Source organism: Branchiostoma belcheri, unplaced genomic scaffold, assembly GCF_001625305.1.
Source record: "Branchiostoma belcheri isolate BF01 breed outbred unplaced genomic scaffold, Haploidv18h27 scaffold46, whole genome shotgun sequence".
Taxonomy (NCBI): domain Eukaryota; kingdom Metazoa; phylum Chordata; class Leptocardii; order Amphioxiformes; family Branchiostomatidae; genus Branchiostoma; species Branchiostoma belcheri.
Genome location: NW_017804087.1, coordinates 2,042,456 through 2,069,009, shown reverse-complemented (window position 1 = coordinate 2,069,009; position 26,554 = coordinate 2,042,456). Strand labels below are relative to the sequence as shown.

The following is a 26,554-nucleotide window of genomic DNA, read 5'->3' as shown; positions in this document are numbered from 1 at the left end:
CGCGGTTACGGCACGAATTTCCGGGTACGGCCAGAATTTTTGAGCGGGTACGGCTTGAATTTCCGGGTACGGCTTGAAAGGAGTTTGATGGGGGTGTGCACCGATGGCCGGCTGGATTTTGTCCGGCGCTAATGTCGCTGGCGGGCCGAATAGAAGCCGGTCTAGGCCGCGGTACTGAATGGCTTTCCAGGTTGCTGAATGTCATACCCCGTTTTCTGACCGACTTTCGTTACGACAAACCTTTCCTAAAACATCAGTATCTTCTGACTGACGGTGTGCTCCTCTACTCAATCCTTGAGTCAAGGGCGACCGGTGTGGTTTGCCGTTCAGTCATGCTCAAATGCCGGCGCCGCTTCTACCGTGTGTCCGTAGCGTAGCCGATCGTAGCGGCCCGTTCGTGCACGTGTCGTGATCGAGAAATTCATGAACCGTCCAAAAACTTCCCAACTGATAGATGAAAAAGTTGTATTCAAGGCACTGCAACGGTCCCCTCTCTTTACCTTCTCGGTGACTTTCAGGCTTACGAAGTTACTGGCACGCTACCGGTACCCAGTCTACCGTGGAACGGACAGGCTGTCCTCGGGGCGGTAGAAGCCCTTTGCCGCCGGTCTTCAGCTCGGCAACCTGTTGGAGTGTCGGCCACCTGTTGTGGGTTTTGCCGCGGTGGGAGTTCAATCGCAGCCGTGCAGAACTCCTGCCGAGTTCGAAGTCACGCCTGGCGGCGAAGAATTCCTAGTCTGGAGCCTCAAAGACAGCCAATTCAATCCACAACAGGACCGGATACCGGACTGCGAAGTTACAAGTTACAGCGTATAGATACAGATAATGTAGGTGCAGTACATGGATCAAAAGCGACGCCTAGCAGTCGGTTTGCATGACTGCACCTATTATGCTGGCTACGCAGCTCTGGTGCTGCAGTAATGATTTTTCGCCGCTAGGAGGGCGCTTTTGATCCATGGCGTTATCAACCGCTTTAACAGTGATTTAACTGTTCAGAGCGGGTTTTGATTTAAACGATGCGGTACTCACAATTAGGGCACTTTTTGTGCGTTTTTCCGAGCCGTGGACGTGTAAAGCTTATTTATTTCTGTCTAGAAGGGTATGGTTATCAATTTCTTTTGCTAAATCTAGCTAAATTAAAGGATGACGATGAAAGATTGTCGCCGGGCTGAGGGGAATTCATGACTGGAGGGGCGATAGGGAAAAACAATGTGCTTGTAACTGACCAGGGGAGTTAACCGGCCATAGAGCACGATACTGGTGTTTAGGAAATGCTTTTTTTGTAACGAAAGTCTGTCAGAAAACGCGTATGGAATTCAGCAACCTTGAAAGCCATTCAGTACCGTGGCCAAGACCGGTTTCTACTCGGCCCGCCAGCGACATTAGCGCCGGGTAAAATCCAGCCGGCCATCGGTACAGGACTCCTGCGGGGCCGCCTATCTCCATCGGCGGCCGGGGTCGGTTGGATTCGACGGGCTATTGCCGCCAGTGGACAGAGCAGAATTCGCCCTGGCCCCGCGGTAACTGTTACTACTTATGAGGTCAGTTTTATTCACAATTTCTGCCGGCAAAATGCATGTTTTCTGGGCGCCGCGGCGATGACCGTACAGGGCGCCGGCTGCGGGCGGCCTCGCAGGCCGGCTACCGTCAACAACCGGCCGGCCGCGCGGGGCCTTTCAGTCCGCCGGAGACACCCAGCTTATCCCCTAACCTTCCATCAAATACGACAATGTAAAGTTTATATCATGAAATTGAACTATTTTGTGTAGAAATGTGGCAAAAACGGCTCAGTTTCTGTCATATTCCGCGATACGAACTGCTATACTGATAGAATGGCCACTCCCGGCTTCGCTGCATGTTTCTCAGAAAATTGTGCATTCTGCAAACTCGGAGACCATGAATTCACCAAAAAATACGACAAAAAATTCAACGTACGGCTTTTCTTTTCGGTGGTATTTGTAGACAATTTAAAACGTGTGACAGAACCGCTGAAAACTTATTGAAAATACTTAGCGTTTTCTAGAAAAATAAACATTTGTGTTTCAATCAAGTAAAATTGGTAACCCCCAAGAGACCCTAATTTCAGCCTGTCAAACCCGGAAGTGCGAAATCGGGACCACCTGTAACAGTTAAGAGATTTAGCCCACTCGCGGATTTGGGCTATTTGGGAATGGCCAAACCTCGGAAACTCGTAAGGGGGTTTCAAGTTTTTACGGAATTTTTCATTTTATGACTTTTTCCACGGGTTAACACGCCCAAAACTGATTGTTTTATTTTCTTTAGGATTTAAGTAAAATAATAAGCGACAAATTATTGAAATTCTCGTGTTTTTAGAGACTTGAAAAATATGTTGTTGTTGAACTGATTTTCGTTTTTCTACCTCTTAGGGTTAATTCTGTTTGTCAGATACGTACATAGATACAAATAATGACTCAATTTAAACACTATACCGCAGATTTTTTGTAAATCTAACCATTTTTTAAATGTTTTGCACCTATTTCTAAACAGCAACCCGACAATAATACATATAAACTGTCACTCCGCCATCTTTGATGCGTTACGCCAAATTTACCCTGGTTTCACGCTTTGTTTGACAGAATTCATGTCTGAGGATTCCTCATTATCAACATCTTGAGGAATTTTGATAACCTTGAAGTGCACTCTTCTCTTCAAGGCCGACTTTCCTGTACACGCGTTCTATCTCAACCATGATGGTTCTATCTAATCTCCAAGCAGATGTTGGGAGGCTAAATCATAACGTTTTCCCAGCTGCCTGTTTCTGTCACAATCTGCCTGTTAGAGAGGTGGTTTGTAACAGAAAAGGGCAGCTAGGAAACAAACGATTTACCCTCCAAATGTCTACTTGTACATTTATGTTAGATCCAGACATTTTAGCAGGTTTCTCTTTCAGTTTCCCATGCTTTCCTGGCCAAATTGGACCCTCTATAATGGGCTAACCTCTTGGTTCAGTTACATTCTTTTTAGGCCGATTTCTACTATTTATCCAGCCGGCAAAGGAGTCTGGCAGGGACTATGATTTTCTGCTCATTGAAGTCTGATAGAACCTGGGGAAGTAAAAGGCATTGGGATGGAAGAAAAGGGATGCCCTGGACACAGCAGACTAACTACGACATGTAAGTTGCAATAGAACTAGCTATACCATACCTTTTTTATGTATATTAAATGTATGTAGATTAAATGTATGTAGACGTAATTTAAAAACTATACAGTATCTACATATCTACATAAAAAGGAGACATCCATATCCAAAGGACTTATATGGCTTCCACGAATAGAACCCCCATAAGGAAGAGGTTTAAGCCCTTTGTTTGTTCGAAACTTTGCTTATCATGCTTTAGTGCATGCCTAAGGTGTCGGCAAACATTTGCTGACCGGTGGAACGGCCACTCTAGATGGTTATAAATTATCCCACATGTGTGTACAGTACGGACAACAGTACGTGTGGGTCAGACTGTCTTTTGGCAAGTTTAATTAAATTAGACTATAAATGGTAGCCTCTACCAGGCTCCAGAAGCGACTAGAAAGACTAGAAATTGGCCAAATAGACAGATAACCGAAGCGGTCAACTGCACTCCTTTAGCAAACCAACTCCCCTGGCATGCTATCCATATATTTGGCCAATTTCAACTCTTTCCAGCTGCTTCTGAAGCATCTAACAGGTATCATCAATATGTGAAGATGATTCTGAATCATTTATAGATAACCTCTTGTGACCTATGGAACGAATGACGCACAGTTATTGAGTTTTCATGTTTGCAAATTCGTAGACTATGAAGTGTCAATGTTTAGGGCGTGTCGGCCTTCTATACCCAAGCAGTCGTGTCATTTCCCAGGCATTATTACAAGCGCCAGGGAATTTAGGCCGTGTGAGTGGGGTCATATCCATGTCGTTAGCTTGCAGTTTATTTGCACATGTCGCCACGTGTTGTGTCCCTCCAATGACCGGACCAAAGTACAAGGCACGGGGTGACACGAACTGGCTCAGGCCGCCTTAGCTTCCTTCTTGGAAAGCCTGCTCAATCGTAACTTCAAACAAACCGTAACTTTTAGCTTTCATGTGTGATTCACTGAGCTAAATTTGTAGTTTCGTCATAGCTACGAACATTACACAGTTCTTAAAAACACCTGTCTTTTGAATGACTCTCTTTGAAATAAATGATGAAAATTAGCTTCTTTATGAACTTTGAGACTATTTTGTGCTGCCAAAGTTATTGTTTAGTCTGAAAAATCGAATGGGACTTTATTGATCCACATCGTCTGTTGTTAGCGCAGGAGTGTAGTGCTACGTCTTCTAGCTGTAAATGTGTTCAAGTACAATGTACTACCACCTGTTAGATGGTAGTGTTCTAACAGGAGAGAGGGAGAGAGAGAGAGAGATTGAGAGAGAAAGACACTGACACAGGTTATGGTAGAGAGGTAGAGAGAGAGAGAAAGATAAGGGACAGAAAGCAAGAGAGATGGGAAGAGGGTCAATTGGAGACCTCTAAAAATACATGTTTTTGCTCCCTAGGCATCTCTATCTTTACCTCGTGTTTTACTCTCAGCTACTAACTCTCTCCAGAGGTGAAGGTAGTTCTGTCCCATATACCATCGCCTTATTACCTGTCTGGAAACCACTTGAATAATGCTCCAGGCCTTTGTAATTTCAGTTGATTTATGTCTAGATGTTTTGAGATATTTACCTTCAGTTATAATGGCAATAACTGGCCTGCCAGTGGTACACTTGACATGACAAGTCTTTAGTATCTGAATTCCATTCATCTGAGACTATATTCTTTACAGTATTTTTTGCTGTCCAATTCTTTAAACAATAACGTTAAGTAGTTTTCTAATGGGCATCGTGACCAAAATGTTAATTGCTCGATTTTCATCTTCGATGACGCGTATCAAAATTTTGAAGAGCCTTTTCACTCATTCAAACCACGGGGGGTAAAATATGATTACTGTAAGACAATGCTGAGTTTAAACCATTACAAAGAACATTGTACATAAAAGGGGAGGGGGTAAGGATTGACGGAACGCAGTAATCTTGTGTTTTTACTTAAGTCACGTACCAGACGGTGTTGCTGGGAGACTGAGGGAGGCAATCACTCTTTGTCTGCAACTTTTTACTGATAACGTTCTTCATACATATGCTGCCTTTATTACAAAGACTCACTCGTATGGTACGAAAAAGGGATAAAACATGTAGAAAAAGAAAGAATGAATCAGCATTGCACATTTCCTTGATAACTTCCTTGTTTGACAACAATGTTTGTTAAAAGCAGGTATTACTACTGAGGCCAATTTGTAAATACACATAGTTGCGCTGGTGATACGGTAAACAAATGGTCTTTCAGCCATGTGTGCTTTTACTCAGCACTGTTCAAACATGTCGTCATGGTCGGCAAAGGACTGCTACAGTCTCACCAGGTGAGTAGACATCTCGAAAGTTCGATAATGCGTCAGAAGAAATTTTTTTGTTAAGAACGTTTTAAGTTGCCAAAATAGTATCAGCAAACACCAAAGCTGTATCTGCAAGTGGGAAATCTAACTATGTAACAACTTAATGGATTTCTTTTTTATTTCGTCAACAAAGACAAGTGGTACTTTTGGTGGTAGAAATATCTGAATGTTGAAACAGTCCCGTACAAAGCTTTACTTGCGTATTCTATTGACTCTATTGCGCAAAAGCGGACCACTCCCTAATTACTGGCCTACAAAGTAACGGGCGTCGTCTGGCACTTAAACACACCTTTCCGTTTCCTTGTAGGACTGGGAGTCCATACGGAGACAACTCCCCATTCTTGTACGGACATCTACTGAACACAAGAGAGCACCTTTTGGATACATTATAACAACCTGAAGAACGAAGGAGACTTCAGTTTCAGATATTTGAAAAGCCACCATGGAGTTCAAGTGTGTGCAAGTACTGCTGGTGACTGTGGCAGTTTTATGTGGTAAGTTGTTTTTGCCTCCAGTATGGAAATGTTCGTGCTGTCATTTTTACTTACATCTAGTAAGTTAAACACTTTCTGTTAGATTCTGACCATAAATGGTGTTTTAACGGCGAGCCTTTCAAGAAACCATTCTACAGCATCTTATTAATAATCAGATTCGGTCTTTTGATATTTTATTTGAATGAATTATAACCGTCCTACTGTACTGCAGTGTCTCCACACCAGATTTCAGACTTATGGACAAATTCATGCTTTTTCAAGTACATTTTGTAAGACCTATCAGCCCTAAATAAGTGTTTCCTTTGCTGAATGTTTGTTAATTTGAGAGGAAAGAATGATTCAAACACATTGTCATGAACGAAGCCATTTTACTGTTATGAGTCATGCTCGTGTCGTATTAATATTTACCTTCGCCAAGAAGGTTATGTTTTTGTTGGCGTTCGTGTGTCTGTGTTCATGTGTGTGTGTGTTCGTGTGTGTGTGTGTGTGTGTGTGTACTCAAACATGATAACTCAAGAAGGCGTTGATGGATTGTCTTGATATTTGGTAGGTGTGTAGGTCTTGATGAGACCTCAAAGTGATTAGATTTCGGGCCACCTGACGGCTAATTGTCATGGTATTGCAGCAGAACTTCAGAACTGCAAAAACTTGCTGATCTAATTGTTTCATTGTGTCTTTGTTTCGTCTCGACTAGCTGCTGCAGCTACAACCGAAGCTCAAACAACTGAAACAACAGCTGCAGCACCTACAAACCCAGCAACAACGACTGCAGGACCCACAAACCCAGCAACAACGGCTGCAGCACCTACAAACCCAGCAACAACGGCTGTAGCAGGTACAAACCCAGCAACAACGGCTGCAGGACCCACAAACCCAGTAACAACGGCTGCAGCACCCACAAACCCAGCAACAACGGCTGTAGCAGGTACAAACCCAGCAACAACGGCTGCAGGACCTACAAACCCAGTAACAACGGCTGTAGTACCTACAAACCCAGCAACAACGGCTGCAGGACCCACAAACCCAGCAACAACGGCTGTAGGACCTACAAACCCAGCAACAACGGCTGCAGCACCCACAAATTCAGTAACAACGGCTTTAGCACCCACAAATTCAGCAACAACGGCTGCAACAGCTACAAACACAGATGAAACAACGTCTGCTGCAGCTGCAAGCACAGAAGATACAACTGCAGTTGCAACCACAGATGAAACAACAGCTGCTGCATCTGCAACCACAGAAGATACAACGGCTACTGCAGCTGCAACCACAGAAGATACAACAGCTGCTGCATCTGCAACCACAGAAGATACAACAGCTGCTGCATCTGCAACCACAGAAGATACAACAGCTGCAGCTGCATCTGCAACCACAGAAGATACAACAGCTGCTGCATCTGCAACCACAGAAGATACAACAGCTGCAGTTGCATCTGCAACCACAGAAGATACAACAGCTGCTGCATCTGCAACCACAGAAGATACAACGGTTGCTGCATCTGCAACCACAGAAGATACAACGGTTGCTATAGTTACAACCGCAGATGAAACAACGGTTGCTGCCAATGTCGGAGGTTCTACAGAGGCCCTAACAACTGATGGAGGTTCCACACAAGCATCAACAACAGCTGGTCAAGATACCACAGCATCAGCAACAGACACCAAGCCACTCCCAACAAAGGCAACAGAGAAACCCGGTGAGTCCTGGCCAGCCTTATCACATATGGTATATGTGCTGTATTTTTCATTCTCCATTGCTTAGGTCACCCCTCCATCATAGACGTCAATTCACCAGTGGCGCATCCCAACTTGTAGCCTGGATCAGAAGTCAATTTGTATCTACTAGAAATGCAGACGCTTGTTTGTTAGAAATGGACTGTTCAAACCTCAACCATGCCTAAAAAGAACATCCCAAATAACTTGACAATGTTTTTCATGTTATCATCCCATTTCTTCTCTGCCTCATTTTCTATTCCCCTTCCACTGTTCCTTGTGGGTCATCACTTTGGAGAGGCCTTTGCTTCCGGTCATATGACTACCATTTCAGCTTTCTTATTATAAGATTTGTTACAAACTGGTCATAGTACTGTAACAGTATTTACTGGTAGCTATCTTTCTTCTACCGGCTGGACTGATGCTTCTGCTGTGTGAACAGGTGAGTTTATTGCACATGCTCTTAACACACTGATGCTGCAAGCTTGAACTTTCACTGGCTGGGGCAGTTGGTTCTGCAATTGTGACACATATATAAGGTAAGATGTCTTGTATCTCCTGGTTTGACAATGAGGTAAGTGGAGGTGCATAAGAGGAATTCCGAAGCTGTACGCATGACCCTTAGCTCTTCCTGTGTGACAGGTATCAGTGGTTGCAGGTGAGGGGGGATTAGATCTGTCTTCTGGCTGATAGGATATTCCAATGAAGTTGAATTCATTTAACGAAATGGCAGAAGAAATATGAGGGAAAGCAATATAGTATTGAATCCATAATCATGATACTTCCCAGTCATATGTAGATGTTGAGTACTTAAAATGCATTGTTCATCATATTTCAACATTTAGCAAATTTTACTTAAAAATAACTGAAATGCACTGCACAGAGTAACTGCCAGGTCTCTGTATTGTTTTGAATTGAAGTTGGTGTGTTACATGGAGATGTTATACCGGCTATGAAAAATCTGATACAGATTGAAATGTTGCAATAGCTTATAATAAGTAAAGCACTATGTTTTTTATTACATCTAAAATAATAACAAACAAGAGGTATTGTGGATAGCCTGTAGTGACTAACCGTGTGTGATTCGATGCATTTGTTTATTAGAATTACCAGCCAAGCCTGCAAAGCTTGTAGCCTTTGAGCTCAGTCTTGATGGTGACTTTGCGGATGTTGAGAACAAAGAAGATGAACTGAAAGAACAGTGGCAGGAAGAGGTAATAATGCAAACATTTCGTTTTGTACCAATTATAAGTTATAGTCAACTTCAAAACCTATTATATATAGTAAGTAGAAGATGAATATGACAATATTGTACAACATTGTAATTTGATTTCCAAAGATATGTCCGCAATAGCAGTATGTATTCAGTAGCACAGCTAGACTTGTTGAATGATGGTTTTTTATTATAACTTTTTAAAATTTCCATCATGGTAATGTTTGGATAACTTCAGTAGAAGCAGGGTTAACTCCATCATTTTCTAAAAGCAGGACTTTCTTTGTCCTTTTTTTTTCAGCTGACACAGTTGTATATAGATCAACCTGGTTTCAAAGACGTCCTTATTTTGAGATTTAGGTGAGTGCAGACAATATTCTTAAATTCACTCTACAACTAGTCTATAATCATTATATCTATCTAGGAACTGATTCGATATTATTATTATAGGAAACAGGCAAGACAAGATAAATCTTTTGCTCTAATAATATCTTTCAGTGCAAGGCTGAAATGTGATGATTATATATATGTATATTATATATTTAGTATAAGAGCTATACTGAAGCTATAGTACTGTTTTAATGTGTTGTTTTCTGGTAATTGATGTTTTGCAGAAACGGAAGCATTGTTGTGAGGTACTTGGCCATCTTTGAAGGTGATGACGTACCATCTGATAATGAGATCAAGGAAGAAGCAGAAAAGATCATTCAAAGTGGAAGCATCAAGATCGGGAACTACGCCATCAAAAACGTCTCGCTTGTGGTAACAGAGGCTACTGTGGAAGGTAAGGAGCCGATGTGTGTGTCATTAATATAAGCCCAGAGATATCAGTGGCATCACATATCCTCAGATGCACATTGGACACCTTGGTTTCGGTAGATTCGTTGAGCTAAAACAGAGCCTACCTCACAGGCTGTTACTTGGGGATATCATTCTTTGGGGTTTCTGCATTGTGAGAATCACCTTGTTTATAAAATCTATTATAGTAAGTGGAAGATGAATATGACATTGTACAACATTATTGGCAAGCTCTGAGTTAACAGTGAGTAACCAGTGTGCAATGCGCTCAGAGGCTCAGAGACATTTTTTTCATTCCTTTTTCATTGCATAATTCCAAATGTACATCATGCATTTCTAATGTCCCAATCATCTTGATTAGAATAGAAATTGTCAAATAGTTTGCTTCCTGCCCTTCATTATAAAAAATGATTTTGAATCACCATGACACTTAGTACATATAATCATTCATAGCAGCATACATTTTGTTAGTGAATGTAATATCAGATCAGAAGCTAAAAATATCCACCTGTACTTTGTATCACACAGAAATAACTGCAGCTCAGGGTAATTATAGCCTGTGCAGTCCGACCTGTGGAGAATGGGGAAAATGCAATGTCAGCAGATCCTTTGGTGACCTGCTGATCGCGCAATGTGTGTGCAAGGAGAATTATTGCTACAACAACGGAGAATGCGATTTCGATGGAGGACCAACATGCAGGTAAGACCAGCTCAGACTTTTTCACGTGAGTTAACAGAAAGGACAGAATTTTGCAGTTCTTCACTTCATTGTGATCCGATTGCAAGTCGAACAACAGGTTCCTCCACCATACCAGGTGCTATTTCCTTAGACTATAAAGTTAACCATTTTCAAATTGTCAATTCTCTTACTAATAGGTGTGATGATGACCCTACCGGCTTCTATATGGGAGAGAGATGTGATTTCTACGCCTCACAGGCATTGGTCATCGGTCTGGGGGCCGGAGTGGGAGGCCTTCTACTCATCATCATCATCGCTCTTTCCATCTGTCTGTGCTGCAGAAGGAAGAAGAAAGACAGTGACTTTGAGAGGTATGGAAACATACGTTTCCAATTTTATGTTTTTGATTTTTAGACAAATCAATCTGTTGAAAATGGCAAAAGGCTTCATACAGACACAACATAACTGCATTGACCTCGCTGTCTTCTTTTCTTATGCTTTTAAGAAAATTTGAGGAACAGTCCAGTAACACAGAGACATTCAGCAAAACAATAGTTCATTTATTATGATACCATGTGTATTATAGCTCCATGATGATACTGACTGTTCAAAATTGAAACTTAACTGCACAATTTATTTAATTAGGGCTGATTTCTTTAAATTCTTTTCCTTCAAAGGCAACTAACCTCAGACAACGCCTACTGGTCACCTGATGAAAAGGTCCCGATGACAGAGAAGACTGATAGTATACATGATGAAATGCCACTGTACAGGTGAATCTTTGAAAATCCTTTATTTTATGGTAGATTCATAAGTTAGACAAGTATATATCCTGCCATTAAATGCTAGGATGATGAGCTAACTACATGTAGGCAGCCTACAAAATTTGATTCAAAATGTACCCTGGCTTCATTGAAAATGTGCAGTGTATTACACCTCCAGAAATGTATAATTATATTATGCTGGCAAATGATTTAACTGTAATGGTAGAGCCAAAAACAGAATTGTGTTAGAACTCTGAGTGTTAAAGGGACCGCAAAATTCATATCATAGTTTATCTTTCCAGCATGGTGAACAAACGCCAGTCGTACTTCGAGGACAGTTCTGGTTCGGAGAAGAACAACCTGAAAAGGGGGTCTCGTCTGTCCAGTCAGGATGGTTACGTCATGCCTTCACGGGAATGGTCGGCCAATAACAGCAGCTTCCTTCACGGGAACCCGCAGACTTTCGGTGGCCATGACAACCGAGCCTTCGACTGGAGGCCAAGTGTTGCAAATGTGCCCATTGATCAGGTGAATATGGTTCAGGTCTATGCAAAGTTTGTGGCTCAATATAATGTTGTTTAAATGTGGTCATGGTGCAGTCTATGCCAGTCCCAAATGCCTTCCTCACACATAGCCAAGTATGGCCTCCAAAACAATAGACCCTAAACATAAATTCAGGAGTGTAGGACAAACAACTTGTTTGGAATATTCGGGTGTGGATCTCGAGGTTCGGCCGTGGTTGGCTGGTGTTCAGGAGTAGGACAGCAGTGTTCTGGACGTGTTCAGGAGTCAAAGTTGACTGACTCAAATTTAACTCAAATTTGATTGGATTCCAATAGAAAGTTAAGACGTGGACTAAATCTCGTAAGTCTGCTCAAGAACTTCATCCAACCGTACAGTTTAGTTAGTTGGTGTTTAGGGGAAAGTTTTAAATGTGTGATGGGGCTAAACTTACTTGACGATCGAAATCAGTATATAGTATATCGGAACAATGAACAGTATGTTTGGATACATTTATGTTGATGACTTTGTTAATCTTTTTTATTTCACATATACAGGAGTACAGACTGCCCCGGGCTCGACTGTCTACCAGCACCAACCAGTGGTGAACAACTCACCAGGTCAGTTTGTCTAACCTCTTAACTCAACAAATGAGTGTCTAAATGTTTACTCAGTAGATAACTCCTACACTTATTACTAGTCCCATGGGAGCACGGCATTGCTTCATCACCAATGTGACCACCACTGTTATCTGTATAAAAGTTGTCAAATATGTCTTTTATCAAGATACAAATAGACATACACTAATGACTGAGTAATCTTTAATCGATAACGCAGTATTTGTTGTCCATTGTGTTTTGAGGGTGACGTTTTTTATGGTGCTCTCTAGCACAGTTAGAACAATACTACATCAACATTTTTGAAGCTTGTAAGGCCATAATTTCTTGTTGTTCTGTTGCTTAATGCTTTAAGTCATAACATAAAGAATATTATGACACGGAGATTCCTGACATTAAATTTGTTTCTCCATCTTCTAGAACAATAATGACTGATGTTGAGGACCACAAGTCACCGCACCGTGTGTTAGACTGACTGCCTCCTAGTGTGATCTGCAAAAATCTGCATCCAGAAAGTTGGGAGTCCAAGAAAGTTTATTAATCTATATATTTACATGTATGTCAAATTTAGGTAACAGGATATTAAGTGTATATTTTCTTACATAAAATCCTTTTGGTAGAGAGTGAGTAACATATGAGATTCTTTATTGTCTCAACAAAAGTACAGGGACTTTTGTATGGCCTACTATTATACTAAGATTGAACAAAGCTAAGTATGTGACTTAATATTGTATGGATGAAGTTGATCATTCTACTTACAGAATATATGTCAGTGGAATGTAACATGCAATCTCTAAGATTAAACATTCTTTAATATATATCTTGTATTGTAGCATATAGTTGCATGTTGCACATTGTGCAAAGCATAACATACTTAGGGTTGCTTTTAAAGACTATGGCATGTAGTAAGAAGAATGTGTTGCAGACTCTTCCATGTATTACTATTCATATTATATTGTGCATACAGTAGTTAAAAATGGGCACCTACTTTGAAACAAACTTATACTGTTATACAGAATATATGGTTGACATTAAGCTTTAAGTCTCGATATATAAGTTTTACTTGTAAACAACAATAAGAAATGTTTACCATAAGTCATTATATTTTAAGATCAGGAAATGAAAGGCATATAATAAATTATAACAATAATATGAAAGTTTGCTCCTCTTAGGATATTAAGTTATTACAATATTAATGTACACTACACAATGTACAAATTCAATGAAACATATTTAGATTGCAGGAGTTTAACCTCCACTTTTGAAAAGTGATGGTAAATTCATGTTTAATATGTGCATAAAGGTGGAGAAAATGATTTTAAAATTTTTCATCAATTTAAACCTTTAATTAAGATTTTCTTTCATATGAATGAACTATGCTTTCTGCACACCATGTGATGTTACTAAAGTAGTATATGTTAGTAAAGCTGGAGACATAACTGGTTAAATCTTGACCTTTTTTCCAGATAAACAAAGCGTGAAAAGGAAAATTAAAAGTCGAAAATAAAAGCTTTAATAGTATGGGGTTGTGGACCACTGTTTTCCAGATTGAATTTGACACTCAAGTTAGGCACACTAATGTTCATTCTAGAGTGATAAGTTCAGTGAAGCTTTTCTTCTCAGTTTATAATGAAATAAAGCCTGAGGATGTCCAAACTAATAACGAGACTGTCGAATATATTATATAAGGTCCTAACCCATATAAGGTTACATGTATAATTGGCTGATTGGGCCAGTGCATTATGGCCAAGTCTACAAACTAAGGCTTAAGTTTTTTTTTTAAGTTGGTGCGTCTGATACTTCGAAATAGACGGTACGTTTTGACACAAAAAAGGAAAAAAAACACAATTCATTTTCTTTTTTCCCGATGCGTAGAGGAAAAAATTACTAGTAGTAAGTTTTAATAGTGCCATCTTGCACCCCTGTGTATAAATCACGTTTGGTACGGTCCGTTCAGGTGTGCGGAAGTGGAGGAAGACTTGGCGCAGTGCCGATCTTGTTGCAGTTTTCTCGCATTTTTTGTCCAATTTTCAACTTTTCCTTGGTAAATTATCCTTCCAACGCATCTAGTGACTCGTCAGGACGTTTCAGCGATGGATTTATGCCGTTCGTTTGATGTTTGAGGGAGAAAATTACCATTTTGTGACCAGGTGAACTACTTGAAGTTTGAGACAACAAAATGGCGTCTCATGAGTTGGACGGACGGCGTGGTGTGGGGAAGACTGTTTTAAGGTAAGATAACAAGCTCTCCCGTCAAGTTTATGTAAAAAAACTGGTAGAATTGCGTTGTATGTTGGTTATACTCTATATGATTAGGTGTAGTGTCTTCGAATTTTAGGAGCTGGCTAGTCTTTAATTAGGCTGGTTTGTACCATTTCTAAGCTATTTGTTGAACCACCCTCCTTGCCACTTCCTGTCGTTTTAAACTTCTTGGTAGCGTCTTTTAGAGCAGGGTATCTTGTTTATATCGTATTTCTAGTGGCTGTGAGAAATGCTGTGAGTTTAGGTTGGTGGAAAAACTGCTTTTGATGTAGAAGTATTTTGTTCTAACGCCACGTGGTAAGCGCGGCTCAGCGACCACCTGTTGGAATGTGCGGCATGTGGTCTTCCCGCCAAAAATTGTGAAGGCTTCTGCAAAGCCTGAAGGCTGTTAAAATAAGCTTCATTTTCCGTAGTTTTTAGCGATTTGGTATTTCTAATGAATTTCTTAAGTATGATCTTCATGTGAAAAGGTTAAGTGTGTTTTTGTGCATTCGGATTCTTTGGCGAAATAAGGTAACGTTATATTCGCAATACTAACCGAGGGTGCGAGTGTCTACAACATTCCATACTGTTTGTGTTATTCCTCTTCTAGGTAAATTTGTGTGTTCTTCAGAGAAGAACTTGGAGGTTTTTCTTTGATGATTTTAACTGGTAACATTTGCTAAATGGATGGCATGGATTGCCTACAAGATGGCATCATTTGGCCCCGTGCACTGTAAAGTCATTATAATTGTTCTTCTAGGAGTCTGGCATTTGAGCTTTCTGAGACTATTCTGCCTAGTTTATTCTTTGGGTATCTAGTATTTTGTATGTCTTCTGGTCATCATATTAGATTTTTTTTCTATGGACACAGTGACTAACATATTCTGCTCTTTTTCTTCTCAGTCCTCGAGAAACAATAAGGTATGATTATGACAATTTTTTGGACATTCCAACATTTTGAAATGCCCATGCAGTAAAAAAAAGTCAGTGGTCTTCTTTTCATGGATTGTTTTACTGTGGAAGCTGAAAAGTTATTTTCTATATGGGTCTTATATGTGTCTCTTGTCTTAGTTGAGTCTCGTGGTCCCAATAACTGGGTAGTCAGTGTGCATGGCGTAATGGTAGGGCATTTGGCGCAGAACTCATGGGTCCTGGGTTCCATTCCACCTACATGCTCCAAAATTGTGCCTTTGGGAAAGGCACTTTACACAACATTCTCCCAACATGCCAGTTTAATATTGCCGATGTATCCGCGGATGGGCATAATCGGAAGTAGAAAAAGTGTGTGTCTCTATCTAGGGTAGTTATAGCAGCAACTGTTGTTTTTTCTTCAGATGATGGTCAGAATATTGTGAAAAATGTCAGAATGTAATGATGTGACTTAGTTTATTTGAATGAATGACTAGCCTTAGTATAACAGTGTCTTAGTTTATTTGAGTGAGTGACTAGCCTTAGTGTAACAGTTACAATGTGTTAATGTGATTTTATTGAATATTGACTTGGCATGTCACATTAAGTGCATGAAATATGTGCACCTCTCAACATTTCTAGAACCAGGCAAAGTAATATGTCACGTGAAAGTGTTTACCAATATGATAATCATCTTTACTTGTTCGCTTATTATGTTACTAATAGGTGTGTCCTGATGTTCCTACCTTGACTGGGAGAAACCTGTGATGATGGGCAACTTCTGTCCAGACCAGACTGGATGACTTGAAGACACAGTGAACTGAAGAGTTTGTACAGGTGAGGCAGTGCTTTACAACGTACATGTGTTAAAACTCAGAGGGACAACATTCTCTATTAACACATCTAACATTCTAGATCCAATTTCATTGAACAAGCAAATGGATAGATCAATTGTGCGATTTTATTCTGCTGCTCATTCAGTATCGCCTGGAAATGTGCTTTGTACTACGGTTAGTCTAGTAATTCTTGAAATTCATATCATTAGGTGTGTTCAGATGTTCCTGTCTTGACTGAGAGAACCCTGTACAAACAAGGCGAGGGCTCAGCTAACTGGTTGACTTGAAGAGATGGTGAAGTGAAGAGTTTGTAAGGTGAGAAAATGCTTTACAACTTGCATGTTATGTTTTTCTGATGTGATAGTGTTGAAACTCAAGAGGCACAATATACTCTTAGTGATACATCTTTGAAACTTTTGAACTTTGAAACTTTATTTTCAATACAAACATGGCAGACAAAAGTCTGAATTGCGTTGGTATTTACAAACCATTGAGCTCGTTTTATATTATTATACACAAGCTGTGGGTATTTACAGTTTTAAAAGTAAATTCTTAATTTCTATAAAAATATAAAAGATAAAAAGATCAATTAAAAACTCGTAGTTAGGCGTAGATTGACAACAAGATAGGTGCAGGGTAAACTTTAGATTCGAAATTCAGACAGTTTGTTCAGAGTACAGTTCAGAGTTCACTGTCCCTTGTTGAGCAGGTTTACGAGGTATGGGATAGGAGAGTTTTTAAGTCTGTTGGTCCGACAGAGAGGTGTGTTCAGTTTCTGCTTGTTGCGAGTGTTTCGACCAGATATTTCCCCCCTCGACCTCGGGAGCCAGTCTCTGAATGTAGACTCCATCAGCGTCCGCGCAAACTTCAGGCACAACTGCTCCCTTCTGTCCACCAGTGATGTCAGTCCAAGGTGCTGAAGGGCGTTCGCATAACCGGTGTAGTCGTTACCAAGCACGATCCTGCAGGCACGTTTCTGGACGCGTTCAAGCTTCACTATTTGAGCTTTAGTGAGGCCAGATGACCATACCGGGACAGCGTATTCCAGTATGGGCCTGATATATCCAGTGTAGATTGAAATCAGGTCTTTGTGGGATAGGTTGCATCTTCTCAGTCTTTTAAGGAGAAACAGTTTCTTTGAAGCTCTTCCTACCATCTGCTTGACTTGGGAGTCCCAGTGCAAGTTATTCTGAATGTGCAGACCTAGGATTTTAAGACTCGTCGCTACATTCAGTGGTGTGTTGTTGATTTGCAAAGGTGGCAGAGGTGGTAGCTTCCTGCAGAAGGTGATGTGCATGGCAAGGCATTTCGACCCATTCAGGAGCATATGGTTACGGTTTGACCATTGGTATAACTGGTCTAAGTCTGACTGAAGTGTAGAAGGTTGCTGAAGTCGTCTTGTTTGTAGCATGTTCATGTCGTCGACATATTTCCACACAGGAGTCACAGTGTCGGAAGCGGCGTCATCTATGAGTACCAGGAATAATACGGGACCTAGAAGAGTGCCCTGTGCAACTCCACATGACAGATACTCCCACTCAGAAAAAGATCCGCGGTAGCGCACACGCTGTTTCCGGTCGGAGATAAAGTTGGCCAGCCATGGAACTAACTCAGGTCGCAAACCCATGTTTAACAGTTTAGTGATAACAGTGTGGTGGTGGACTCTATCAAAAGCCTTGGTGAAATCTGTGGCTACAAGGGTACATATAGTGGATGGTTTGTCCGTTCCCTGGATGCACCTAACATTCTAGATCCATTCAAGCAGTGGACTATTTCAATTGTGTGATTTTATCATTACGGTCACCAAATACGGTCATTCAATATTGCCTTAGGAGATGCTCTTTGCACCACAAGTTACATTTTGTGATTCATATCATTTATATAGTTGTGTTCAGACTTTCCTGTCTTGACCGAGAGAAACCTGTGATGACTGGTGGCTCCTGTCCAAACCAGATGACTTGAAAACACAGTGAAGAGTTTGTACAGCTAGGTGAGACAATACTTTACTCTACTTACATGTCTTTTTCCTCTAATGTGTTAATACTCAGAGGCACAACACACTCTAGTAACACCTATAATTGATCCATTGAAGCAAATTGATTATTTCAATTGTGACATTTTATAATTTTGTTCTTTGTACCACACTTAGTCTAATCATTATTTTGTATCATTAGGTGTATTCTAATGTTCCTGTCCTGACTGGGAGAAACCCATGATGGCCGGCGACTCCTGTCCAACTAGATGAGGGTCCAGCAAACCAGTTGACTTGAAGACATTTTCTGACACAGTGAAGTGAAGAATCTGTACAGGTGAGACAATGACCTTAAGCTTCAAGCTTCCTTTTTGATAACTGCTAAGAACCCTGAGTCCTCAAAACTAGAAACATAAAAAATTCTTATCCTTTATTTTGTTAAGACACTAGTTCTTAGCCAGGCCAATCGCTATTTTCAATACACTGACTTCTGTTTCTCTGTCTTGAAGATGTGAACCCAGAGACCAGAATGAGTGGGAGGAAGAATCAGACTTCTATTGGCAGAGCTGTGTGAAAGAAGATGGGGAGGTGTGAGTATGTTTTCCTTATTAACACGAGACAACACTCCATGATGCACACACTTGCACTCACAACTCAGAGGGTCGATTCCCATGCCCCATTTTTTCCGCAAGGGGCCACTTAACATGTGAATGCCAAATTGCCCCAAAAATTGTAGCTTTGGACCTTAACACTCAAAATTCTCCAGCCAAAAAAATGTATCTTAGCCGGCCACTTTAATTCCACATTATCCTCTTTTTATCGTATAGTCGAATGCCAAATTGTCCCTTTGAACCTTAACACTCAAAATTCTCCAGCCAATTCTCCAGCCAAAAAACGTATCTTAGCCAGCCGCTTTAATTCCACATTTATTTATCTTCTCTTTAGTTGAATGCCAAATTGCCCCAAAATTGTCCCTTTGGACCTTAACACTAAAAATTCTCCAGACAAAAAAATGTATCTTAGCCAGCCGCTTTAATTCGTTTATCCTCTTTTTATCGTATAGTCGAATGCCAAATTGCCCCAAAATTGTCCCTTTGGACCTTAACACTCAAAATTGTCCAGCCCAAAAAATGTATCTTAGCCGGCCGCTTTAATTCCACATTGTTTATCCTCTTTTTATCATTTAGTTGAATGCCAAATTGCCCCAAAATTGTCCCTTTTAACCTTAACACTCAAAATTGTCCAGCCCAAAAAATGTATCTTAGCCGGCCGCTTTAATTCCACATTGTTTATCCTCTTTTTATTATTTAGTTGCAAGCCAAATTGCCCCAAAATTGTTGCTTTGGACCTTAACACTCAAAATTGTCCAGCCCAAAAATGTATCTTAGCCGGCCACTTTAATTCCACATTGTTTATCCTTTTCTTATCATTTGCTTGAATGCCAAATTGCCCCAAAATTGTTGCTTTGGAAATGAACACTTAAATTATCCTGCCAAAAAACTTAGCTGGCCACTTCAATGTTACATGCTGATTCCTTTTAATTCTCCTGCCCAAAAAAAAACAAACAAATAATTGGGACCCACACCTGGCTAATTAATTGGATTAAGTTTTCCCGCCAAAAAACTTAATATATACACAACTCTAACCTTGAACTTGTGCCCCCCTGCCCACCTCCCACACTTCTTCCACAACTCACAGTATGTTAGTTACACTATTCCAACTCTCTGGACTTCTTCGAACATGTAGTCACCAAACTCTGCTACACAAACACTTGCTTGATCGAGTGCAGTTTTTCCGCCACTTAGACTTAAGAATGATCTCTCGCTCTTCTGGTCGGTCAATGCACTAAGTGTACTCCCCGTGGGATGTCTTTCCGGAGACATTGATGCTTCGACACATCAGTATACCAGTGCAATTGACTGACCAGAAGAGCGAGAGATCATTCTTAAGTCTAAGTGGCGGAAAAACTGCACTCGATCAAGCGTTTGTGTAGCAGAGTTTGGTGACTTCATGTTCGAAGAAGTCCAGAGAGTTGGAACAGTGTAACTAACATACAGTGAGTTGTGGAAGAAGTGTGGGGCACAAGTTCAAGGTTAGAGTTGTGTATATATTAAGTTTTTTGGCGGGAAAAATTTAATCCAATTAATTAAACAGGTGAGGGTCCCTATTAGTTTTTTTTTGGCGGGAAAAATGACTTACAAAGAAATCAGCGAAACAAATTATTTCCTCAAAGTTAACCTAAAAGTTCTTTCCCTAAACTACCCTACTTATCACTACTTTTAAAAACTAAACTTCAGGAACTTACATGCAGGCGACATTTCAAGTAAAAACATAACGACAGCGGGAATGCCATGTAAAGAGAATTCCTGACACCGTAGTCCCACTGTCGTCAAATTTTCTGCCAACAACTTCGAGGTTTTGTCAGAAAATTTTACAACAGTGGGACTACGCTGTCAGGAATTCTCAGCGTTCCATGTATAAAGTGGGCCTAACACAGCCTGTCTACCTGTGAAATATCTACTTCTAATTTTTGAGAAAGTCACTGGAGAGTATATGATCCTCGTATTAATGTTCTATCTGTTGCAGAGACCATCGGGACCAGGAATGAAATCCTGACCCACTGTCAAGGCCGTACCTGCTATTCACTGGACCTCTCACTGTAACTTGACTACATCTAAACTAGAAAGCAACTTCAGAGTATATTAAATCGTTGCGAAAAGAACAGATTTTTGTTTCGCTGATTCCACCCTTTCAAACATCACACGCAGCTTACCTGTAGTACATTTCACTCTACAGAAAGAAAGCACAACATTGCCTTTTCTATTTTCTGTAAAGAAATGGGACATATCTCCAGCAATCAGCATGCAACCAATGAAAGTATTTTCCCTGAAATCCACTTCACCACAGACAAAATTGCATTTCAATAATTACCGGGTACATGTATATTACATTTTATCATATTGTGTGTTCTACTTGTTTCAAAACAAACCTTTGCAGAATGCCTATGAATAAAATGTGTTATTCTTATTATTGATGTGAAAATCCTTGATTGTGTTTCACCTCAGATAGTATCCTTCATATACTAACGTATAGAATTTTAGGTCAGACTTAAAGTATCCGATGCAATTTCAGGGTGGCAAAGCAAAAAATGTTCTGGAGGAAAAAATGTCCTGGAGGAAGAAATCTCTGATACGTACATTTACTGCCATTTCTGAGCAGTTACAATATTGTTTGATTGTCAAATGTTATTTATTAAGAGCTGTGGTGCCAGGTTCTGAATCAGATGTCATGCTCATTGTGACATCATTGCCAGAATATATCAATTGGATTAAGAAATCAAGAACTGGAAGAATGATTTGCAATATTTGATGTTCCCTAACACCAGAATAGTGTAATTTTGATGAAAACATCTTTGTTCATTAAATAATATTTATCACGATTGACTACTTTCGGGAACTAGTATTTTTAATTAGTTTTATTGGTGTCATATAGACTTTAAAGCAGCATTCCAGGCCAGAAGCAGATCATTGTGATTCCTCAAAGAAAAAGATTGTATGCTTAAATCCAGTTTCTTTTTGTCTAGTTTATCATATTAAAGGTTAAGCCTGAACAAAGTCCAAACACAAGCAATTGAGATCTTGAAACCTCCGACTTAAAAAAGGGTGAATCATAGTAAATAGCTTGACATACAGTTTTGTCTGTCATTATTTCATCTCTGCAACTTACGTTCTGCATTATGATGATTATAGTAATTTTGTTGTTTCATGTACTATTAATTAGAGTTGAAAAATCTTAAGGCATGTTATTGTTCTGGTACCAAAAAGTGCCAAATCTTGACCATACTATGCATGCATCTGTCCATTACTAAAATTTATGATGATCATCATGAAAATATCATCTCATTTTTCATCCCTAAACATTTTGTTGCTTTATTGATAATCTTTCACCATGTTGTACATTTTACAAATTCAAGGGACAATTTTCGTTTTCAGATTTTGTTTTGCGAATGTGGATCATGATGAAGAGCATATCAGGGAAAACAGTTTGATCACAAAATAAATGCTTTTGAAAATACATCCCATTGCTATACAGAATGATCCAACAGGCAACATTACAAGTGCTCTCTTCAATAGGAAAATGTACTAAAATATTAGTCACAACCTTACACTAGATGTTAGTAAAGGAATGTGAACTCTTTCAGAAATGACAATAAATCGCAGGGAGGGCCAGTTTCAACAATTACAACTGGAACTTCAAATTCAGAGGATCGTAAACATGCCCTTTCCCAACATCTTTCATTGTCATTTCTAAGGGTCTGCATATAGAAAGTCCCGATCACGCTTAGTGCTAAATTCCAGAAGGCAGCAGCCACGATTTACTCTTCATTCATGCTGGCAGATTGTATTTGAGGTAAATCAGAGTTGTTCGACTTCGAATTATGCAAACGTCAAATCACAAGGTGCAATATAGAAAAACTGCAAAGAAACGAGCCCGTATTACGTATATGCTTCTCTTGTAGTTTTACACCTAACTACGTTTGATGGTATTCAAAACGACCTGGCTTCGCATTATGCAAAACTAAAACGAGCGATTACGGATTGCGGCATGCAGACCCCATTTTTGAAAGAGTTCTATAAGTAAAAGGAAACTCACGGTCAAGTCCGATGTTCTCTTGTCTCGTAGTTGGTGACAGGTCCCCAGAAACACAGGTACATCCTCCTGGAATAGACAGGAACACAGGTCCTCCTGGAATGTGATCCGGTGCACAGGTCCAACAGGAACACAGACAGGTCCTCCAGGACAGGTACACAGGATAGCTGACAGGTCCCACAGCACACACAGGAGCATGGACAGGTACCACATGGTCAGGTATACAGTATCAGCCTCGATTCCAAACCTAGGGTGTAAAAGAAATACACATTCAGAAAAATCACAGGCCAAATTTACATGCATCAACAATATTCATAGAGCACTTCCAGAATATAGGATCTCCAGGAATGTGGACAGGTACACAGGATAGCTGACAGGTCCCACAGCACACACAGGAGCATGGTCCCATATGGTCAGGTATACAGCATCAGCTTCCCACACCTAGGGTATAAAAGAAATACACATTCAGAAAAATCACAGGCCAAATTTACATACACCAACAATATTTACAGATCATGCATGTCATAAAACATAATACATTGTCAATCAATCAATCAAGCCGCAAGCATCACAGTAGATGCATGGCGGCTGTAGCCATGTCCCTCCAGGATTGTCACATTCAGAATATTTGCTACACTTCTAAAACCTGACTTGAGTTGGGGGCAAGAGCATAATATGCTAAATAAAAGTTTATAGTGAGGTGAAAGAAGAGGAAAAAATTGGTCATTCAGTCAAAATTAATCAGAATAGTTGACCAAACAACACTCACATGAAATATCACATCAAAATACATCATTTGACAAGTTAACACACATGTTGAGAGATTATTGCAATGTTAACAGAGCATCTAACTACTAGTAAAGCAGGCATGAAATACCTCAGTTCAAACCAGTCACCAACAACACATGAAAGGCAATTTTAACATCAGTTCAACACAATTTAAGCTCACTCATATTGACATCATCATACATGGGAAAAGGCACAATATTAATATGACCTAATCTGAAATGAAACTTTTACATTAAAAGTGTTAAAACAGCATCTTCATGGTATAAGTGTTAACGTTAACTGTCAAAGGCAAAGTTAAACTATCATGATAACAAAAACATTCACAAATAAACAGCATTTCATACTGGCAGATACACGTTATTCATGTAACATTATGCCTCTAAATGCAATATTATTATCATTTGCCAGCAACACTTCATCTCACATTTCTCTTACAGTAACGTTAGAGTAGATCTGGAATTTTGTGATTCTGGAAGAGGTGATATGGATTACATGTACTGAAAGATCATTGATAGTATCTAGAATAAAGTCAACTTAGTTGGCACACCAGTTGATGAATGTTGTCCTTACCTGACTTGGAATGATATTGCAGTGGTTTATGTCTTAGATTTAGGCTAGTTTTCCCCTCAGTTTTTCCAATTCTTCACCTCACCTTCACCTCATCAACTGAAGAATACAATGCAACAATAAAATTGAGTAAGTTTCCATGCATTGCAACTTGTCATGCTGTTTCATTATTGAATCAAGAGCAATTTCCTTGCGCAATGTTAGAACTTCATTTAGAGAAATCTAATTCTTGGCCTCCTTGGTAAAACAAAGGAGGTTCAGTTTTAAAAGCTTCTCGATTTTACACTGTAACGTTACATGTAACGTTGATTTGTATCTAAGAAAATACAACAATGCCCCCCTCCCATCCGCAACGTTTAACAAACCGTTGAATCGGATGGATTTTGATTCTTCCGATCCTGTCACCTCGTCCATTTTACCTACATCAAGTCCGTCGCACTTTTCCTTGTAGCCAGTTGCTGCTGTATTTCTTTTTACACCAAAACAGCAAGAATTTCACCGAAGAATCAGGAACCGTGATCGATGTTGAAGTCAACACATTGCAGTTGAGTGGGCGAGCACGGTCTAAAAGCGCCGACTAGTGATTGGTTTAAAAAATGCAACCCTCATAACGCATGTAAGAAATCAAACCCAACATTTACTATATTAAAAGTAGCATTAGTAGTATCATTAACGGTCATTTTTACAGTTTTCTATTATTTCATCATGCCATATGTCCTTACAATTAGCCCTCGAGCATGAATTTGCAATAAACGTTCTAATATAACATATGTGTTCGTGTGAAATCTAGAGACACGCATATTGGTGCAGGTTTAGATCCAGATAACCGTCGCCTCAAATATCCACAAAATTTTGTGTTTCTGCTTCATTTCATCGCGATTAATTCGGCCCAAATAGTAACGAAAACATAAAGGACTATGTTAACTACGACTCACCACCGAAAACGGACGTAGCGCGTCCTCCTGGGCAAATTTTTACCGCCGAGTTCTCCCCGTCCTAGCACACGTCCCGCCACCTTGCCGCAGCGTGGTCTTGACACCTGTTAGCAGTGAATCGCCGTAATTTGCATTTTTCTTAATTAAGTAAAATTAGATTAAACACCGGCGGCGTGATGTTACCATGTTAATCAATCATCATAATTCTAATGTAATATCATAGTCCTAACGCAATAAGCCAACACCATTATCATTTATTGATCATAATTTGCGTCACAGTTATTGTTTTTCAACTAATCATACAACCGGAAAAAGATACCCCTCGTTGATTTCAGGCGTTTTGAGGAAGAAACGACACGTTCAAAGAAATGAATCTAAGAGCTTCGTCGGTTTCTTAAAGATTTCTAATAGCATTTTCTTGCATGAGCTTACTATAAGAACTTAGTATGTCAAACGGCAGATCTAGACGGAATTTAGTAGTCAAGTGTGCAAACACTCGTCGCTTTGCCTTTGATAGCATGTGTACTTTTGGACCGTATTAAATAAATATAGATTTTTTTCATCGACTTTTGGTCACCGAAATAGAAAAACAACTGTTACAAATTAAACCCAGTTCAAAGTTAGAAGTTATTCACCAAAGATCTCCCTTTGTGTAGCTCCTCAAATTCAATTCACTGCTATATAAACTGATGGGAAAATGAACACTTTTCTTTCTTTCAATGATTGCAATGGACATATCACAATTCCAATGGACAATTTAGTCCCAGATTGCCTTTTTGATGGAATCACACATGGGTTATGGCTGGTGCGGCTTGTGAAGTATTGAAACGTGGTCAAGAACAAACTTCCCTGTAACTTTGACCAGGATATCAGACCACTTCCCCACGGTAAATTTTCAGACGCAACAACTTGTAACAACGCGAAACATTGGTAAAGACCGAGGAAACCTACATGTATTCTCACTCTAGGACAAACTTCCAACCCAGGACTTCATTTGAAATTTTTGGAGAGAGTAACTCTTGAGCAAAGCCGTACCAAGGAACTACATCAAGATACAGAACTGCAACGATTTTACTGTCGGAATATCAGGTGGTTTGGAGCAGACATGGATTTCAGGCTGGTGTCAGTGCTCTTGGCTATAATGGTCATCTCACATGCACAAGGTTATGATGCCTTTTACATGATTGTGCACTTTCTGTACTGTTACATGTATGTGTTACTCTGTGTATAGTCTTTAGTTATACTAACATATGATTGTTACATGCATACGATGTTCTCAGTGAGAACTATTATAGCAATGTTTATCATTTGTCCTATCAATTATACATTAATTTTGGCTTTCATTACACTGTCATGGCAAGCTGTCATTTTATGTAGAAATCTTTCAAAAGTGACTGAAGACAAGTAA

The 26,554-nt window shown here is 39.9% G+C and overlaps 2 protein-coding genes across 5 annotated transcripts in view; both read left to right on the top strand.

Moving 5' to 3' along the window:
- Positions 1 to 5,567: 5,567 nt before the first annotated feature.
- LOC109479027 (mucin-17-like) overlaps positions 5,568 to 26,554 on the top strand; it is a 27,241-nt gene continuing 6,254 nt past the window's right edge. The window contains exons 1-12 of one of the 4 annotated variants that reach the window (XM_019780867.1): positions 5,571 to 5,960; positions 6,655 to 7,048; positions 7,079 to 7,656; positions 8,777 to 8,886; positions 9,187 to 9,245; positions 9,500 to 9,669; positions 10,212 to 10,383; positions 10,560 to 10,733; positions 11,040 to 11,135; positions 11,429 to 11,654; positions 12,185 to 12,247; positions 12,665 to 13,560. In XM_019780867.1, coding sequence (XP_019636426.1) covers positions 5,909 to 5,960; positions 6,655 to 7,048; positions 7,079 to 7,656; positions 8,777 to 8,886; positions 9,187 to 9,245; positions 9,500 to 9,669; positions 10,212 to 10,383; positions 10,560 to 10,733; positions 11,040 to 11,135; positions 11,429 to 11,654; positions 12,185 to 12,235 — 2,082 coding nt within the window. In that variant the 5' untranslated portion in view covers positions 5,571 to 5,908 and the 3' untranslated portion in view covers positions 12,236 to 12,247; positions 12,665 to 13,560. Of the gene's footprint in view, positions 5,961 to 6,654; positions 7,657 to 8,776; positions 8,887 to 9,186; positions 9,246 to 9,499; positions 9,670 to 10,211; positions 10,384 to 10,559; positions 10,734 to 11,039; positions 11,136 to 11,428; positions 11,655 to 12,184; positions 12,248 to 12,664; positions 13,561 to 26,554 lie in introns of those variants that run through there. The other 3 variants (XM_019780866.1, XM_019780864.1, XM_019780865.1) reach the window with 3 other exon arrangements.
- Positions 26,252 to 26,554, top strand: part of LOC109478925 (mucin-17-like) — a 15,128-nt gene continuing 14,825 nt past the window's right edge. Inside the window, exon 1 of the mRNA XM_019780732.1 lies at positions 26,252 to 26,309. Coding sequence (XP_019636291.1) covers positions 26,252 to 26,309 — 58 coding nt within the window. The remainder of the gene's footprint in view (positions 26,310 to 26,554) is intronic.